Source organism: Rhinolophus sinicus, chromosome 14 (genome assembly GCF_057876585.1).
Source record: "Rhinolophus sinicus isolate RSI-liver-muscle chromosome 14, RSI-T2T, whole genome shotgun sequence".
Lineage (NCBI taxonomy): Eukaryota > Metazoa > Chordata > Mammalia > Chiroptera > Rhinolophidae > Rhinolophus > Rhinolophus sinicus.
This window is the reverse complement of record NC_142514.1, coordinates 139,204,741-139,222,356: the sequence shown is the minus strand read 5'-3', so window position 1 is coordinate 139,222,356 and position 17,616 is coordinate 139,204,741. Positions and strand designations below refer to the sequence as shown.

General features: G+C 48.1%; 2 protein-coding genes across 2 annotated transcripts; both read right to left on the bottom strand.

Moving 5' to 3' along the window:
• Positions 1 to 583: 583 nt before the first annotated feature.
• On the bottom strand, positions 584 to 5,065 carry LOC109444815 (olfactory receptor 2AT4-like). Its single transcript, XM_074335764.2, has one exon. The coding sequence runs from the start codon at positions 3,087 to 3,089 to the stop codon at positions 2,127 to 2,129; it is 963 nt and encodes a 320-aa protein (XP_074191865.2). The 5' UTR covers positions 3,090 to 5,065; the 3' UTR covers positions 584 to 2,126.
• Positions 5,066 to 7,399: 2,334 nt separating this feature from the next.
• On the bottom strand, positions 7,400 to 9,382 carry LOC141572439 (olfactory receptor 2AT4-like). Its single transcript, XM_074337129.2, has one exon. It carries the CDS (start codon positions 8,705 to 8,707, stop codon positions 7,880 to 7,882), a length of 828 nt encoding a protein of 275 aa, XP_074193230.2. The 5' UTR covers positions 8,708 to 9,382; the 3' UTR covers positions 7,400 to 7,879.
• Between the last annotated feature and the right edge of the window lie 8,234 nt (positions 9,383 to 17,616).

Genomic DNA, 17,616 nt, shown 5'->3' with positions numbered 1-17,616 from the left:
TCTCAGAAACAGCACTCGAAACACTGCCTATTTCTGCCCATGTCTGTCTCCCTCACTAGACTGTGAACAAATTGAAGGCAGAGACTAGCCTGATTTATCTCCGTGTCTCTAGCTTCTACTGCATGGTCTAGCACCTCCCAAACACTCAGTAAAGGCTTCTCAAATGAATGACCAAATGGGGAAAATTCTATTTAGCAGCTTGATGCTTACTGCGAATGTGAAAACCGCCACAATCCACTGTACCCATGGGAATACTTGGACCAAACACTGAGAACTACTGTTGCAGACTGTGCCCAATGGAATGATGCCTTGTAAGAGTTTATTATGGAATATTATATTCACATGAAGCAAACCATATAAAGCCTAAATACACAGTTTAATTGTAAGGCAAACTCCATGTCACATCATTCAGGGGAGAATGAAACATGACAACACTTCATAAGGCCCTGGGTGCCCCTCCCTGATTACAACCCTCTCCCTCTCCTACAGAAATCACCATGATTCTGGCTTTTATAATACATATGCCTTCTGTTTTCGCCATAGTTTATGACAGCTGTGTGCGTGGATAAAATATATAGTTTAGCGTTGCCTGTCTTGAACCTTTCTATCACTTGAATCATGCTGTGTATATTCATTTAAGTCTTGATGTTTTTGTTCAGCACGATGTGAGATTCCTCCATGTTGTTCCATGTACTTGTAATTCCTTCATATTTCATGTGTGTGTACTGTTAACCTTTTACAAACATGTCACAAATTAGAGAAACGCTGCTGTTCTAGATCGTAGAGTATGTGTGTCTTCAACAGTATAAAATAGTGATAAGTGCTTTCCAAAATATTTGCAGCAGCGAACATTCCCCCTGTCAATGTATAAGAGTTCTGACGACGCACATCCTTGCCAACCCCAAATTAGAATATCAGAATTTGACATTCTAGCCAGTGGGATTGGCTTCTAGTGGTATCTATTGTTATTGTAATTTGAGCTTTTATTACTAAAGAGGTTGAGCAGTTTTTCCTCTATTTATTAGACATTTGTTTATTCTCTTTTGTGAACTATTTTGCACATTTTTCCAATGGCTTGACTCTCTTTTCTTATTGATTTCAAGTAATTCTTTATGTAGTCTGGCCATGAATCCCAAGTCCTTTAATTGGTTATATGCATTGAAATATTACTTCTTTTGTTCTGTAGCTTGGTTTTCCACTCCTTTTATTGGTGTCTTTTGATGAATGGAAACCCTACATTTTAAAGCAGACAATCTTTTTCTTTTAATTAAAGTTTATTGGGGTGAGAATGGTTAGTAAAGTTTCATAGGTTCAGATGTACAATTCTGTAACACATCATCTGCATATCACACTGTGTGTTCACTACCCAGAGTCCATGCTCCTTCCATCACCACATATTTGATCCCTTTTACTCTAAAACAGGCAAATTTATACTTTCTTTCTCTAGGTTTAGAGCTTTTTAAAAAAATCTTCTTTAAGAAATATTTCCTCATCTCAGGATCAGGACTATAGTTTCATATATAGTTTTATAATTATGCCTTTCATATTTAGGCCTTTAATGAGATTGATTTTTGTTTTCTTGAGGTAAGAGGCAAATTTCGTTTTTTGATATATAGATACCTGATAGTACCAATACCACTTATTATGTGTCCATTTCCACACTGATCTGCAGTGTCATTGCCCATATATATCAATTGTCCATATATTGAAGGGTCTGTTTCCAGACTCTCTGTTCTGTTTCATTGATCTCTATGTCTATCTGTGTCTTAATAACTAACCTCTCTGCGCTGTCATCTTTATTACCATTTACCCTTATTAATATTGAAAAATCTATTTGCCGCTTTTAAGAATATATTTTTTATATTTTATCTGACATTTTAGTCAGTCTAATTGGTTTCTAGTGGTATCTGTTTATTGCAATTTGCACTTCTCCTATTGTCCAGTACTAATTGGACATTTGTATTTCTTTCCATAGAAGGGTTGATTTAATAACCTACCCAATTATTAATGAAAATGGAAGTCCCAATGGCATATTTTTGGCCCAGCTATAAGTAATTCTTTCTCTCAGAACACTTGCTGATGTCATTCTCTGCACACTGGTATTCTGGGAGCAGAATTAAATACATCTAAGGGCCAGAATACTCTGGGCCCCGGGGACATGTCATTTTGGTGATGGCTGCTTTGACATCCTTGTTCCTCAGCGTGTAGATCAGAGGGTTGAGGACAGGTGTGAGAATGGAGAACACCACGTTGCCCATGACGTGGAAGTCCAGGGGCAGGTCAGCTCTATAGGCCACGTAGGCTATGGCAATGGATGAGTAGTAGGTGCCAACCACCAGGAGGTGGGAGCTGCAGGTGGAGAAGGCTTTTGAGCGCCCTTCTCGGGAGCTGATGCGAAGCACCGAGGCGAGGATGTGGGCATAGGAGAGAAGCACCAGGAGAAGGGGCAGAAAGGACACCACCATGGCGATGCAGAAGCCCATGAGGGTCTGGGATGTGGTGTCAGAGCAGGAGGCCTGGACCACGGCCAAGTGGTCACAGAAGCAGTTATAGATGTGAGCAGTGCTACCAAAAGCCATGTGGGAGGTCTGCACCACCGCCGGGATGGGCAGGAGGAAGGCGGTGAGCCAGGCACTGGCTGCCAGTGCAGCGTTGGTCTGTGGGGTCATGAGGACGGGGTAGTGCAGTGGGCGGCAGATGGCCACGTAGCGGTCATAGGCCATGACCACCAGGATGAAGGCTTCAGAGCAGGAGAAGCTGTGGAAGAGGTACATCTGCAGGAAGCAGGCAGGGAAGCTGAGAGTGTGGTCCCCAAGTAAGAGTAGGGACAGCATCTTGGGGACAGTGGACGTGGTGAAAAGGATGTCCAGGGCTGAGAGATTGATCAGGAAGAAGTACATGGGCTTGTGGAGGCTGGGCTCGGCCACCACAGCCACCAGGATGAGGGTGTTGCCCACCAGGATGAGCAGGTAGAAGAGGAGGAAGATGAGGAAGACAGGGAAGAAGAGGAATTCCTGTAGAGAAGGGATGCCCACCAGGTAGAAGATGGGTGAAGAGTCTTTTGATCCATTACAGGCTGTGGCGTCCATGGTGGGACAAAGCTGCGTGCCTGGGTGACAGGCAACCAGGACATCTGGAAATCAGAAAAACCAGGAATTTGGAATGAGAATTCTGTATAGCTCACTGTACATTTATTGCAATCCGAATCATTTATGACCAAGTCTAGAAGACTGGTGGCACCATTGATTCTTCCATCTTAACCCACAGTTCACTCCTTTCTTCCATCAACTATTTAGTAAGCACCTACAATGCATAAAGCTGTGAGACGGTAAACAAGGCACTCAAGGCCCTCACCTTCACAGGGCTTAAATTATCGTAAAAGAGTGGTATGTTTAAAAGCCAATCACACAGTAAATTATCTAGTTACAACTGTGACAAATGCACTGAAAGAGCTTCTGCTCACTGTCTACTCCATGTGAGACTATCTTTTGGACGTCAGATTTTAGAGGAACTCGTAGATCCCTACGTTCCTGTATTTTCTTTTGCTTTTGCTTAAACTTCTACTAAGTGACATCAGTGGGAAGGGCTGAGTTTTCCAAGGTTTCCTGCAACTTGCTGCCTGTTCAGTCTACTCATCACCCTGGGAGTGGCTTCTCTCTCATCTTCCGGTGCAGCAGCTCTGCCTTACTCTCTCTCTCTACTGAGTTCTCTGGGTGCCCTCCCACTCAGGTTTCAGTGATGGAAGGGAAAAATGCCTTCTGTGGGACATCTCTCTTCCTGATGGAGTCCAAATTGAGGGTGGATCTTCCCGCCGTTCAGATTGAGTCCTGGGTCTATCATCTTCCTTCCTCCTGGCTGCTACAGCTCAATGGGTGTTCTGTTTAGTTCTTTTATGCCCACTCTGCCCATGGCTTTTCTAACACCAACTCTGAAGAAGCCCCAGGGAGCTGTCGTGAGCTCCATTGTTGCAAGAAAGGACCCAGAGACCTGAAAGCTATAGCTTCCCGGAGACAAAAGAACCCCATATAGGCGGCTGTTCACTAACTGTGTGCTGGGTCAACTCCGGGACTGCTGGCCTTGAGCTGAGGCAACACTGGCGAGTTCCCGCTGCGGGATGAGCTTCTGATGAGTGGTCCAGGTAGCTCCGTGTTTCCATCTGCATCACCGCTGTTCGAACCCCAGGGATTGCCACAAGCAGTTTCCTATTGAATTCCTTGGAACTACATCTACCTTCTTTCTTATCTAAAGCAAATGCAAAACAAACTAACAAAAAACACCTCTCATGCCCTAGAATCGTAGACTGTCAGAACCAGAAAAAAGATTTCTTTAAGTCTTCAATTCCAACCCGATTCTTCCTGGTTGTTCCTGGTTTGCTCTGTGATTGATTTGGATTATGCAGCCTGGCTTCTAGATTTGGAAGTGGTGACTGGCAAATGCTTTGTCTTAAATGAGCCTGGAGAGACAACCATCCTGTGTGTCTTCCTTGAAAGAGAACCTCAGATGTGAATCCGATTGTCTCATTTTAAACGGTTAACGCTCAGTTAAACAGAACCCCATTCCGACAAGTTCAGTTATGGATTTTTCTGCACACCCGAAGGGACGTAACTGGCACTGCCCTGGATATTTCTGCTCTCGGAGAGACAGTCATGGCTGATGGTTCCAGGTGAGGCACAGTAGGGGGCTTGAGGGGCAGAAATGCAGAGGGCCAAAGCCAGAGGGGTCCGTCAAGTCCAGCTGCCCCTCTCCTGCGTCCTCTGGCCCACGGCTTTGCGGATGGATGTAGGGATGCCAAGACCCTGGTGGAGAGGTGGTACATGGCTTTTCACTGCCAGGCGGTGCTGGAGTATCTAACAGGCAGACCAGGCACGTGCTGGGTCTCCACAAGGCAGGACACCAAAAATACTTCCTGAAAGAATTTCACGTTTGATATTTCAAAGCACCATTCCACTACATCATCATAGAAAATATCTGAATTTGGCTGGACTTTCTTACACTTATTTTACAGGTTAGGGTTCTTGTTACACTTTGAACTACATACTACATCTGAGCGATATAGTCCTGTGAGTCTGGCCTAAAGGATTCAATCAGGGCCCCTGACCCCCAGTTCTACATCCCCCTCCCCACATCCATGCCTCTGTCTCTCCACTCTGGTCTTTCCTGAGATTTGGCACTTTGCCTCCAGTCCACTCACCTGCCAAGCCCTGTCCACCTTGGTGTCTTCTGTGATGTTCCCTTTGTGTCTTCCAACATGGTCTGGCAGGGAAGAGCCAGGCAGCTGCTGAGCCCGTTAAACCTTTTAACTCCTCCTTTCACCCAGGTCAGCTGGGGCCCTCTCCCTCGGTGTGGGGTTCCTTGGGGCACTGTTCCCGCCCACTCTTCCCCCTACCCCACCTGTGTCACCTGTGGTGCAAGGGGGTTTGCCTCTGGGATTTGCTGATAATGAGAACAGCATTGTTAACAACCCTCATGGTTCCAGAACTTTACAACCAACAGGACAACTTTTACTGACATTATTCCATCTGGTCCCTAGAACAGCCAGGGGAGACGGGCAGCCCAAGACGAGGAAAGGAAGGTCCAAAGACGTGAAATGACTTACTAATGCTCATGCTGATATTTAGTATCAGAGCTACAAGTCACGTCCAGGGCTTCATTCCCAGGCCTGCGTTCTTCAGGATTCCATCGTGGGGAAGGGCCTGGGGTCTAAAGCGAGAAAGCCTTAGATTTGAAAGCCAGTTCTAATATATTTTAGCTGTGTCCCTTTAGGAAATTTACTTAACTTCTCTGAGTCTGAGTTTCTCCATCTGTAAGAAGGAACATAATAATATGAGCTATCTCACAGAGTGTTTGAGAGGATTTAATAAGACGAGGGACATAGGGTACGTGGAGTGAAACACAATTATTTGAAAATTACTCCAGGAGTGTTGTTTGTATTACCTGGCAGTTGCCAGAGGAAAGTCTGCTTGCATAGGTTTAATTTCCCATGAGACTGTGGGTGTCCATCTCCCGAAAGAAAAAATGCATTTTTTATGGTTTCTCAGGGTCTCTAGATGCTGAACAACAGTCAACAGCTGGCATCTAAGCTTAGACTGCTTAGTACCCAGTAGTCAGTTTGTTCTGCTTATGGAGCCACTCTCTCCCTCCCTTCGCCCACAAAGGGGAGCAACAGGATCAGGGCCTTATGCCTATATCTTAGTGTTTATGTGTGTGAGCTCTTCGCAGCCAACACAGCTGCTAGCGTAGAGGGCAAGCCACCAATTGTGTCTACTGCAGTCTAGCCCTTGAACCTTTCAGATTCATTCACTTATCACTTAACCCTTCTTCAGATCCCAATCTTATCACAAGAAGTTCACTGTTTGGACATAGGGTTTCCAGGATTCTGATTAGTCACAATTTGGGGGGAAATCTCTAAGAGAAAGATTAGTGGGTGCCAGAGGGTAAGGGGGGTGGGGGGTGGGAGATGAGGGTAAGGGGGATCGAATATATGGTGATGGAAGGAGAACTGACTCTGGGTGGTGAACACACAATGGGATTTGTAGATGATGTAATACAGAATTGTACACCTGAAATCTATGTAATTTTACTAACACTTGTCACCCCAATAAATTTAATAAAATAAAAAAAAATAAAAAAAGAAAGAAAGATTAGTGGGGTTAACTAGAGCTCCTGCTACTGTAGTCAGTCCCAAGGCTGCCAGTTACACTCCTGAGGTCCCCTACCACCCATTCTAGATTTCTCTCTCTTTCCCTTCACATTCAATCACTTCAGTTAGTCTAGATGGAGTCCCTTCTGGCATGACTTAGACCCTCATCCCTGGTAGTTCTGAGACTGGTTATTATGCCTCATCAGACCACGCTGCTTTAATTGCCCCTTTACAGTTAAACTTGGTCATGGAAGGAACACCAAATGCTCCTGTGCCTGAGGGCCAACATCCCAGCTCCCGTTACGGAAGAGTCGTCTTACTTTCTCTTGAAGATCAGGGCCAAATATCCTCACAAATATGTAACTCCTTTTTTTTTTTTTTTTTTTTGACCTTTGTCTACTTGCGCAGTGGGCTTAAAATGACCAGGTAGCCGTTGTAGCTTTCAATGTAGTGAAACTTACTGTGTCTCCTATGGAGTCAGGACTGCTTAACACACAAAGGCTAAAGTCATTAGGACGGAAGAACAGATTCTCTCAAATGGGTCACTGTGGGTAATGGTAAGTGGAGCCACTCTAACTTCTACCCCCTGGTTCTTGGCAGGAAACCTGCCTTTTTAATGGGCAATCGAGCTGAAATGGATCCTTCCCATTGGACGGAACTATGGACCCTGTTACCACTCCCTCATTGTAGAAGCTAGTAGTTTTCTTACGCAATCATTGCAAGCCTCCCACCCCACCCCCCCAACTATAGTGCTGATACATGAGTACTCACTCACAAAGAAGAGATGCCAATGCCAAAATTATAATAACTTATAGGGGGAAAAATTTGACATTGAATTCAACGCTAACTTCTTGGCTCCCACAACCTGGTTCTCTCTGTCTTATCACCTTATATTATTTCTCTGGGTCTGACTCCCTCACTAGACTATGAACACCTTGAGGGCAGCAACTGTGTCTGGTTTGTGTCTGTCTCTAGCACCTAGTAAAGATTTTTATGAATGATTGCATGATCAACTTTTATTAATCACATTAATGATTGATAAAAATTGTGAAAACCACAATTATTCTATAGCATCAGTGGGAAGCCTCCTTGATCCAGTATTTGAGGACCAGGCTTTAGTTGTCTGCTGAACTGAATGAAGCCAAGTTAGGCTACTGTAATTTATTTACAAATACTTACTGTGTTTCTATTTAGTACTAGGCACTGTCATTGGTGTCCAGGGAACTGAATTGATTGCATTTAAGGATCAAGGGACCCAGAATGCCCTGGGCCCCGGGGACGTGCCATTTCGGTGATGGCTGCTTTGACATCCTTGTTCCTCAGCGTGTAGATCAGAGGGTTGAGGACAGGTGTGAGAATGGAGAACACCACGTTGCCCATGACGTGGAAGTCCAGGGGCAGGTCAGCTCTATAGGCCACGTAGGCTATGGCAATGGATGAGTAGTAGGTGCCAACCACCAGGAGGTGGGAGCTGCAGGTGGAGAAGGCTTTTGAGCGCCCTTCTCGGGAGCTGATGTGAAGCACCGAGGCGAGGATGTGGGCATAGGAGAGAAGCACCAGGAGAAGGGGCAGGAAGGACACCACCATGGCGATGCAGAAGCCCATGAGGGTCTGGGGTGTGGGGTCAGAGCAGGAGGCCTGGACCACGGCCAAGTGGTCACAGAAGCAGTTATAGATGTGAGCGGCGCTATCAAAAGCCATGTGGGAGATCTGCACCACCGCTGGGATGGGCAGGAGGAGGGCTGTGAGCCAGGCACCGGCTGCCAGTGCAGCGTTGGTCTGTGGGGTCATGAGGACGGGGCAGTGCAGTGGGCGGCAGATGGCCACGTAGCGGTCATAGGCCATGACCGCCAGGATGAAGGCTTCAGAGCAGGAGAAGCTGTGGAAGAGGTACATCTGCAGGAAGCAGGCAGGGAAGCTGAGAGTGTGGTCCCCAAGTAAGAGTAGGGACAGAATCTTGGGGACAGTGGTTGTAGTGGAGTGGATGTCCAGGACTGAGAGATTGATCAGAAAAAAGTACATGGGCTTGTGAAGGGTGGGCTCTGCCACCACAGCTGCTAGGATCATGGTATTTCCCACCAGGATGAGCAGGTGGATGAAGAGGAAAATTAAGACAAAGAGGAAGAGGGTTTCAGGCAGAGAGGGGACGCCCACGAAGTAGAAGACTGGGGAGGAGTCCTCTGGTGCATGACAGGTGGCTTTCCTGGTGGGTCAGGGCTGGATGTTGCAGACAGACACTGGGGACATCAGCCCATACCTGGAAATCAGAACAGTCAGGAAAACCTTAAGTAGAATATGCATCTTTTTCTTTCCAACCATGAATCTCAATCTCGACAGTTTTTTTGTGTCTGGAATTTCATTGCACAACTAACATGCCTAGTATAGTGAGGTGTCTAATGAACAATGGTTGAAAGAGCTGGTCCTGTCTGGTGGGGGAGTTAGGTGAACACAAATATGTGAAGGGCTGTCCAAAGACAGGAACAACACTTAGAGAGATAGAGCAGTGTTAGCAATGCCAGGGATCCAGAGTTCATCCCCACATACAGAACATGTTTCTTACAATTAGAACTATCCCAGGAGGCAAAAAAGTGGCTTGAAAATGAGTGAACTAGAGGTATGCAAGGCTGAGGTCTTTTTGGCTGAAATGCTACAGAGGAGGTTTACTATTTGGATAGGAGTTAGATTAAAGACCTTTAAGCAAGCTTCTAACCCTGGATCCTTTAAAAAAAAAAAAGAATAACATAAGTGAACCACATCAATCGGATTCAGAGTTTGAGGGGCAAATTTCTTCTATTTGAGAGAAAAAGTTGAGAAGCATCCATTTATGTTCAATTAAAAATCAATTTAAAAATCAAGTAGTTTCTTTATTAATTCAAGTAGCTCCTTTAAGGATATCTGATGTGGTAGCCTCGTTCCCTCTACCATAGGTGGAGGAACACTCCGTGGATGGTAATGTCGATGCAACACTTCCCAGATTTTGCCCACTGTCAGCACCAGAATCAGTCATTTGGCACAAGCCCATCCAGTCCAGCTCTCTCTACACAGCAGTTCCTACATGGAGTTCTTTAACCTGAGACCTTGTGAAGACAACAGGATGACTGGCTGTCATGCAGGGACTCATGCGGGGTCTCAGCTCCCACTTCCCACATAGGAACGCAGGATATGGTGAGGCCAAAAAGGAACACCCACGGAGCCATAGATAGCGGAGTCAGACCACTATAGTCTCGCTGGCGGCTGGGTTGGAGACACAGGAAGCAGGAGCCACACTATCCACAACCTGCTGTCCACTTCTCTCTGCCAACCCACCTCACTTGCTAACTGCAATCCGCTGTGCTAACTGCAATCCGCTCTTGCTAGCCCAGCCGCCATCTTCTTGCTAGCCCCCATTTGCTGCTAGCGTAGCCACAGCAGTTATATTAGTGGCAATGGCTCACTGGTTACAGCTGACGGCCAACTAGCCACAGCTGATGGCCATTTACTACCTGAGCCAGCACCTTTCCACGTGAGGGCAAGAGCCTGGAAACTGCACTCCTGGCTCTGTCCCCACAATGGCTGAGAGTGACAAAGCTAAACCCAGGAATGAAAACTCTAAGCACTTTATTCTAGGGTTCCTTTGACTCTACTTATGTACCTCTGAGCCCAGATGATTGTCAATACCTCTGACAAAAACTGCCAGCTCACTGGCACTAAGGAACTGGTGGAAACTCCTCTTCAGGGATGGCTGAAAGAATCATTGCTGTACAGCTCTGGATTCAATTTCTCTTTTATGCCCCACTCCATTCTCATTTCATTCCTGGGCTAGGATGTTGTATCTCTTGAATCAGTGTTCTCTGTCTATATGTCCATTCACTTGAGGATTCCCTTTCTGGGATATCTTCTTGTGGTATTGGTGGTGGTGGGGGGGCCCTCTTCCTCCAAGGAGCACTCCAGGATGCTGTCTGCTTAACCCAAAAATGGATTAAGCTGCTGCTGGGGCTCTCGGTCTGTCTCAGTCTAACCTGGGTGCCCTGTGACCTGCTTTGTATCCTCTCTTTGTCATATCCAGGGACCAACTATTCTGATTTGGCCAGAAAGTCCCATGTCTCTGGAAATCCCTCAGTTCCCAGCAAACCCGGATGTTGGTTACCTTACGAGGGTAGAGGCATTGCATATACCTTTGGTAGAAAGAGTCATTTCCCGGATGGGATCCAAATTGAGGATGGACTCTCCTCCTACTGGGAAAAAACAGACTCCTGGGGCTGTCCTGGGTCATTCAATACATCTTCCTGCCCCTGGCTGCTGCAGGTGTTACTGTTTAGCCATTTCATGCCCACACCTTGGAGCCTTCCTTTTCTGTCCCCAGTTCAGAGGGCACCACAGAGAACTGAAAAGTGTCAGAACCAGTGCCAGGAGAGAAGACCAAGCTCTCTGCAGAGAGTAACTGTGCTCCCTGGAGGCTGGTGAAGAAGGTTACTGTGCATCCGAGGCAGCCCAAGACCCCCGAAGTGGGACTTTCCAACCCACAGAGCTGAGCTGAGGGAAATACTGACTTGCCCTTCACCTTGACTAAGCAATCCAGAGCCAGTCTATGTTGGCAGTCAGATCACTGCCTCTCCATCTCCACAACCCCTGAAGCAGTTCCACTAGGTTTTCCAAAGCCACCTCCAATTTCTCCCTCTTCTAACAAAACATGCCGCAGAGTACGTAAGAGTGGAAATGGCCCTGTGGATAATTGAGGCCCTGATCCTTTCTTTACACATGAAGAATCAGGCCAGGGTCGAGGTGGGGAGCAGCCCTAGGTCAGCAATAGATCAGTGCCAGGGTTGGTCCTGGAAACCAGGCCTCCTGGCTCTGACCTTGGACTCTTTCCATCAAGGTAGGCCACTGGGACAATTTGGAGGCTCTGGTTTCCACCTGGGAAAAAATTAGGCCAAAGGTTTTATTTTCCACTCTCCATTTCTTTCGCTGATGTCAGAGACAACTATAAATTTCTGTTCTGTTCTGCGGGCGTTTTCAAACAGGTTCAGATGGACCGGTTACTAAATAGAGGTTCTACATGGCTAGAGAAATATTCTTTTCAAGAAGTGACTTAAGGGAAAAGGTCATGGCAGCCATGGCCCCACGTCCTGAGCAGCCATACTGTACACCTGATGTCTGGTAAACCCAGCTCATAATACACCCTCGACAAACATTTGGAAGTAAATGGATTAATGAATGAAAGGTGAACCTGAATTAAACCAAACGTCTTTCCATAATGGACGAGTGAGCAGGGATTTTTATTTTCTCTTATTTTAGCATCTAACGTGACACAAAACCCATTTCCCTGAACATTGCTGCAATTCTGACAGGCTGTTCCTTCCATTGACCAGGCCCCTGAAGCTGGTTTTGCCAGGTTTGCTGGGCAATCACAGAACATCAGAGCCAGAAGGGACCTTCAAATGCAAGCAATGTAGTTCAATCCCCATTTCCCCTCATTTTTCATTAAACATAAATAAATAAATAAATAAATAAATAAATAAATAAATAAATAAGAAACACCCAGAGAAGGGAGTGCCTTGATCGCAGGGAGTTGGTGGCAGAGCTGCACTAGAAGCCAGACTCCTGGCTCCCTGCCCAGGAGTCCTAAGGGGCCACTGTCATGCGGGAGACCCTGCTCGCTGCACCATTTGTCGTGCGGGGTGGCCTGCAGGGTCTCTGCTCCTGCTCCCCACACAAGAACGCAGGATATGGTGAGGCCAAAAAGGAACACCCACGGAGCCATAGGTAGGGGAGTCATACCACTATATTCTCTCTGGCGGCACTATACTCTCACTGGAGGCTGGATCCACACTGTCCGCAAACCGCCATCCGCGCTTGCCAGCCCTGTCGCCATCTTCTTGCTAGCCCCCATTCTTCCTCCCCCTTCTCTCTGCTAGCGTAGCCGCAGCAGTTATATTAGCCGCTAATTGGCTAACTGGCTACAGCTGACGGCCAATCAGCCACAGCTGACGGCCATCTACTACCCGAGCCAGCACTCCTCCACGTGAGGCCGAGAGCCTGGAAACTACTTTCTGGGGCTCTGTCCCCACAGCCACCATGGGAAAGGCATTGAAATGTCTCTGTCTGGTGGACAAGATCATTCTGGGTGTTCTCGTCCTGTTTCCCTCACCTGCCTGGGGGGTCTTTGGGGCTGGAGATTGGCGCTGACTCGTGTGGGGGCAGAGCCCCAGAAAGTAGTTTACAGGCTCTCGGCCTCACGTGGAGGAGAGCTGGCTCGGGTAGTAGATGGCCGTCAGCTGTGGCTGATTGGCCGTCAGCTGTAGCCATTGAGCCATTAGCCACTAATATAACTGCTGCGGCTACGAAGGAGAGTGGAGGAGAGTGAAAGAGAGTCGTCGGTGGGTTGCAGACAAAAGGGACAGCAGGTCGCACGTCCAGTGAACCCAGCCTCCAGTGAGACCATAGTGGTATGACTCCCCTACCTATGGCTCCGTGGGTGTTCCTTTTTGGCCTCACCATATCCTGCGTTCTTGTGTGGGGAGCGGGAGCAGAGACCCCGCAGGCCGCCCTGCATGACAAATGGCGCAGCGAGCAGGGTCTCCCGCATGACACTCGTCTCCTGTGAAACCAGCCTCTCTGTGGGGCTCAGCACCTTGCTTCTTGGTGTTCCAGGCAGAGCCTGGAGCGTGGCTGTCCTGACAACCTCGGGGGGTTCTCGCTAATCCCTGCAGGATCAGACAATACTTGACTCTATGGAGAGCTTCTGGTCCTGCTCCCTCACTGTTTCTCACAGGGCATGGGAGGCCCAGAGAGGGGCTATGACCTGGTCAAAGTCACACAGTTAGCAAATCAGCCCCAGAGCCAGCCAGCCTGGAATACTATACAGTGGGCAGAAAGATTTCAGCCCATCTTCCTTTTCTTAGAGCCTCTCTCACAGTGGGGTGAGGGTCCCTAAGTGCCTGCCCGCCCTAAACCCTGCCCTCCCAGAGCCTTGGGCCTCCTTGGGCTCTAACGGGCTCTTGGCACTTCCTTTGTAGCCTTCACACCTGAGACCTCTGCAAGGTGGCCCAGCTCACCTGCAGCCAGGCCACTCCAGCTACCCCCTTCCTTCCCAAGCCAGCTCTACCTCAGTGGGTGAGACCAGGTTGGTGCTGAGCCTGGTCCCATTAAACCCCCAGGTCTTGCCCATCCCTAGCCTGCTGGGGCCCTACTCTCTGAAGTCTCCTGCTGGGACCCTGAGGAATGATTTTCTGGGGACTCCCAAGCGGCCGGTTAGCAGCTACCACTGGGCTTTGCTGATACTAGAACAACAAGATGAATTGTCCTCACTGGGCCCAGAACTCTGCGGTGTATGCAGCCTTTCATGCCCATTGGCATCCCCAAATACCAAGGCTCAGAGGGGAAAGAGATGGCCCGCAGCACAGCAAGCCAAGGACAAACATCAGACGTCTCAGGTTTGCTCTTAGCCTAACCTCTGAGCCAACCAAACACACAAAAGAGAAAAATATTGTGAAAATTCTCTATGTAAATGTAGAGTGTTGTGCTGTTGGCCAGGGAATAGTGGAGGTGGAAGGGTGGCCCTTTGAGTGTTTTGAAGGGAGAGGAACAAGTGTGACAGAGCCGAGAGCCACTCAGTTCCCCAAATCTTCACTGTCTCTTGCTCACCCTCTTTTGTTCACTCTTATTCTTTCTTAGCTGCCTTAGAACTCTAACTCCAACCTCCTCTAGCAAGCCTTTTGTGATTTCACTTTCCTCCAGCTCCCAGTGTTCTTGTTCTCCTCTGGGTTAACCAGGCCTGGCTGCCTATGCTGCCCATTTTAAAGATTAGGAGAACTGAGGGTCATCATTCATTCCACACTGAATGACGCTGGCTTTGCGCTGGGTACCTGGTCACAGTGAATTGACACAGTCTAGTGGAGGTAGACAATGAAAAAACTGACCACCAATTATATCCAATGTGATCTGTGCTGCTATAGAGTTGAAGGGCTCAGAGGAGGGACCAGAGTGGGCTTGCATCATGGAAGACATCTTTTGGGTAGGGCACGAATTATAAGCGGATGAGGAGAGTGCTCTAGGCCAATACGGCCTGGGCAAAGTCAGGAAGGAGTGAGAAGGCAGGAAGTGTGTTACAGGGCAGACACAAGTGTGTTTGGGTTGCAATATAGAGGAAGAGACTGGGAGTCTCAAAAGATGAGGCTAAAGAGTTTGGCAGGGGCCACAGTGAGCAGGGTTTCAAATTCCAGACCAAGAAATAAGAACTCAGCACGAGGACACTAGAGAGCAAGGGCCAGCCTTTAGGCAGAAGACTAACAGTCAGCTGCAAGTTTCCAAAAGATCACACCCACTGCCACGTGGAGAACGGATTCAAGTGGGAAAGACCAGAGGCAGGGAGACCAGCCAGAGAACTGGATGGTGAGAATAGGGAGAAGTAGCAATGAACAACGATGGCAGAAGCCACTGCCCTTTACTGAGTGCTTACCTGTGCTAGCGACTGTGTCCAGGTGGTCACATACCTCATTTCAGTTCACCTGAGCACGGGTTTTTCTTACCCTTCCTTCAGAGATGAGGAAGCTAAGTAACTAATCCTGCCTTGGTCCCTCCTCCGGGCCAACAGTGAGTTGCTGTTAGAATCCTATCTATTGCCAAAGCCCACAGCTCTGAACTATCAAGGCTTAGAGAAATCTTTGAGGTAGAATCGTCAGAATTTGATAACTGTATGTGAAAGAGTCCAAAACAACGCTCAGCATTCTGGTTTGGGTGACAAGGCAGGTAGCGGTGATGTTGACCGAGACGGAAAACGTGATGGTGGGTGATGAGCAGTGTAGATGGAAGGCTCAGGAGGAAGACCATGAGTTTGGTTTTGGACATATTGCATTTGAGGAGCCCATGGAACACCCAAATGGGGGTGTCTGGCCGATATTTATGTCTGGAGCTGAGGGGAGAGAGCTGAGTTGCAGGCCAAGACTAGGGAGCTTTATGCTTTATGAAGCTGGGAAAAAATGCAGAGTGACAAGGATAAAACCTTGGAGGAAACGAGCACGAGATTGAGGTAGGACAAGAAGTGTCTGCAAAAGATGCTGGGGGAAAAAATGTCTAGCGAGTGAAGCAAAGCCAGGAGAGCATGACACAGCACAGAGGAGCTCCAAAGGGCACGTGTGGTCAGCAGCAGTGAAAGCTGCTGATGGGACCAGACAGATGAGAAATGATGCGTGTCCAGGGGATCCAGCAAGGAAGAGGTCCCTGGTGACCTTTGGGGTGAGCAGGTCCAATGGAATGTTGGGCGTGGAAGGTTAGGGGGTAAGTGGAGAGAGAGTAGGTAACGTTATGTTCAGCTATGAAGAGAAGTGGATAATCAGAGGGCAATGAGGGAGTCAGGGAAGCTTTTGTTGTATTTTTAAGTTGGACATATTTGAGCAGATTTCCCACATTTATTGGAGGGAATTAGCCAGTGGAGAGGTTGAGAAGGAAGGAATGCGAGAGGAAGGGACGGTCACCAGAGGAGGAAAAGAGGAATTTTTGAGCCCAAGGTCTAGATTCTTCATGAGTCAGGTGGGCGAGAAGGAGGTTAAAAAAAATAAAAAGAGAGTGTGATAAAGGCAAGTTTGCAGATTTAGTGACTCAGGTGTGGGGGGCAAGTCTCACTTAAGACAAGAGTGGTGGGAGGATTTTGTGAAGATGCTGAGATTGCAGGAGAGTTTATTCTCCACCAAATGGGACTGGGAGGCTGTATAATGGTTATGTGCTTAGATCTTGGTACCAGACCAATTTGGATTCAAGTCTGGCATTTATGTCTTGGACACTCTGTTTCCTCCTCTGTAAAATAGAGGTTGTTCGTTGAGTAAGTATCTCTTGCGAGCAAGCCGGTTGAGAAGAGGAGAGGGATGTGAGCAGGTGTCATTAGCATTTTCCACTGAGACTGCACAAGCCCGGTCCCTCTCCCCTGGGACCACGGGGAGGTCCATAACATTCACAGTCCAGGTTTCACCCTCCTTAGAGAGTGAGGAGGTCAAGAAATGTCTCCAGGAGGAGGCATGTACCAGGAACATTTTTGAGCTCAGAACAGAAAACAACCCAGCCTTCTGAAGTTCCCACCATAGTGAAGGCCAGCTGCCTGCCCTGGAATGTCGTCAGTGACGCTCTGTCTCGCCCCTACTGCTCCTCACCTTCACCAGCAGGAGGCTCTGACAGACGCAAATGGCTGGAAACGGAAAGTGCCAAGGAGGAAAGAAAAGTTATAAATATGCCCACGGAGAGCCTGAGCTGCCTACCAGGCGGTGGGCAGGAGTCCCGTGGAGCTCTGGGGAGAAGAGTCCAGAATGGGCCCAAGGTTGGGGCCTCCTGCATGTTCATCACCGTCACCTTCCTTTATGCCACTAGGAGGCAGTGTGGTATCAGCTTTGGGAGACAAATGAAGGTGGGTTCAAATCCCAGCTCCTCCCACTTACCGGCTCCAGGTGGACAAGAGACTTCATGTCTCTCTGCCTCTGTCTCCCCTTTGTGAATAGCGGTGACAGTACCAGCGATATCTGCTAGAGTTAAGGGTTAGTCAGATACTCCAGGTGGGAGTACCTTACAACCTGAAGTGCTGTGACGATTTCCCCATCACTGCCACAGTCACGGAAAGGCCACCCCCGGATGTCTTCCCTCTGAGGTTTTTCACCCTCATCGCTGCTTCAAGGCAGAGGAACTGGCCGATGGGAAGTTCCCTGAGGGTCTGGCCAGCCTGTCCAATGTTCACTGACCGGGGCCACACAGAGAACTAGGATATGACCCTGATCCTGCCCTCATCCGTTTTCTTTCTGGAGGAGTCAGGCAATACTTGGGGCGGGAGTAGTGGTGGCTCAGAGGTGGTCCTAGAAGGGCGAGTGCTAATCCTGTGACCAGAGAGGAAGAGCACATATAGCACCAGACCTGAATGTGCACAGTAGGCTCTGGGCGGAGACTTTTGTGGTGGGAGAGCCGGTAAGGAGGTTACCGGTATGTGACAAGGAACATCAGATGTTAGGCTAAGAAAGAAA

What these genes read in the sequence shown, in the direction of transcription:
- LOC141572439 (XM_074337129.2), bottom strand. Translation starts at nt 8,707, where the DNA reads ATGATCCTAGCAGCTGTGGTGGCAGAGCCCACCCTTCACAAGCCCATG.
- LOC109444815 (XM_074335764.2), bottom strand. Translation starts at nt 3,089, where the DNA reads ATGGACGCCACAGCCTGTAATGGATCAAAAGACTCTTCACCCATCTTC.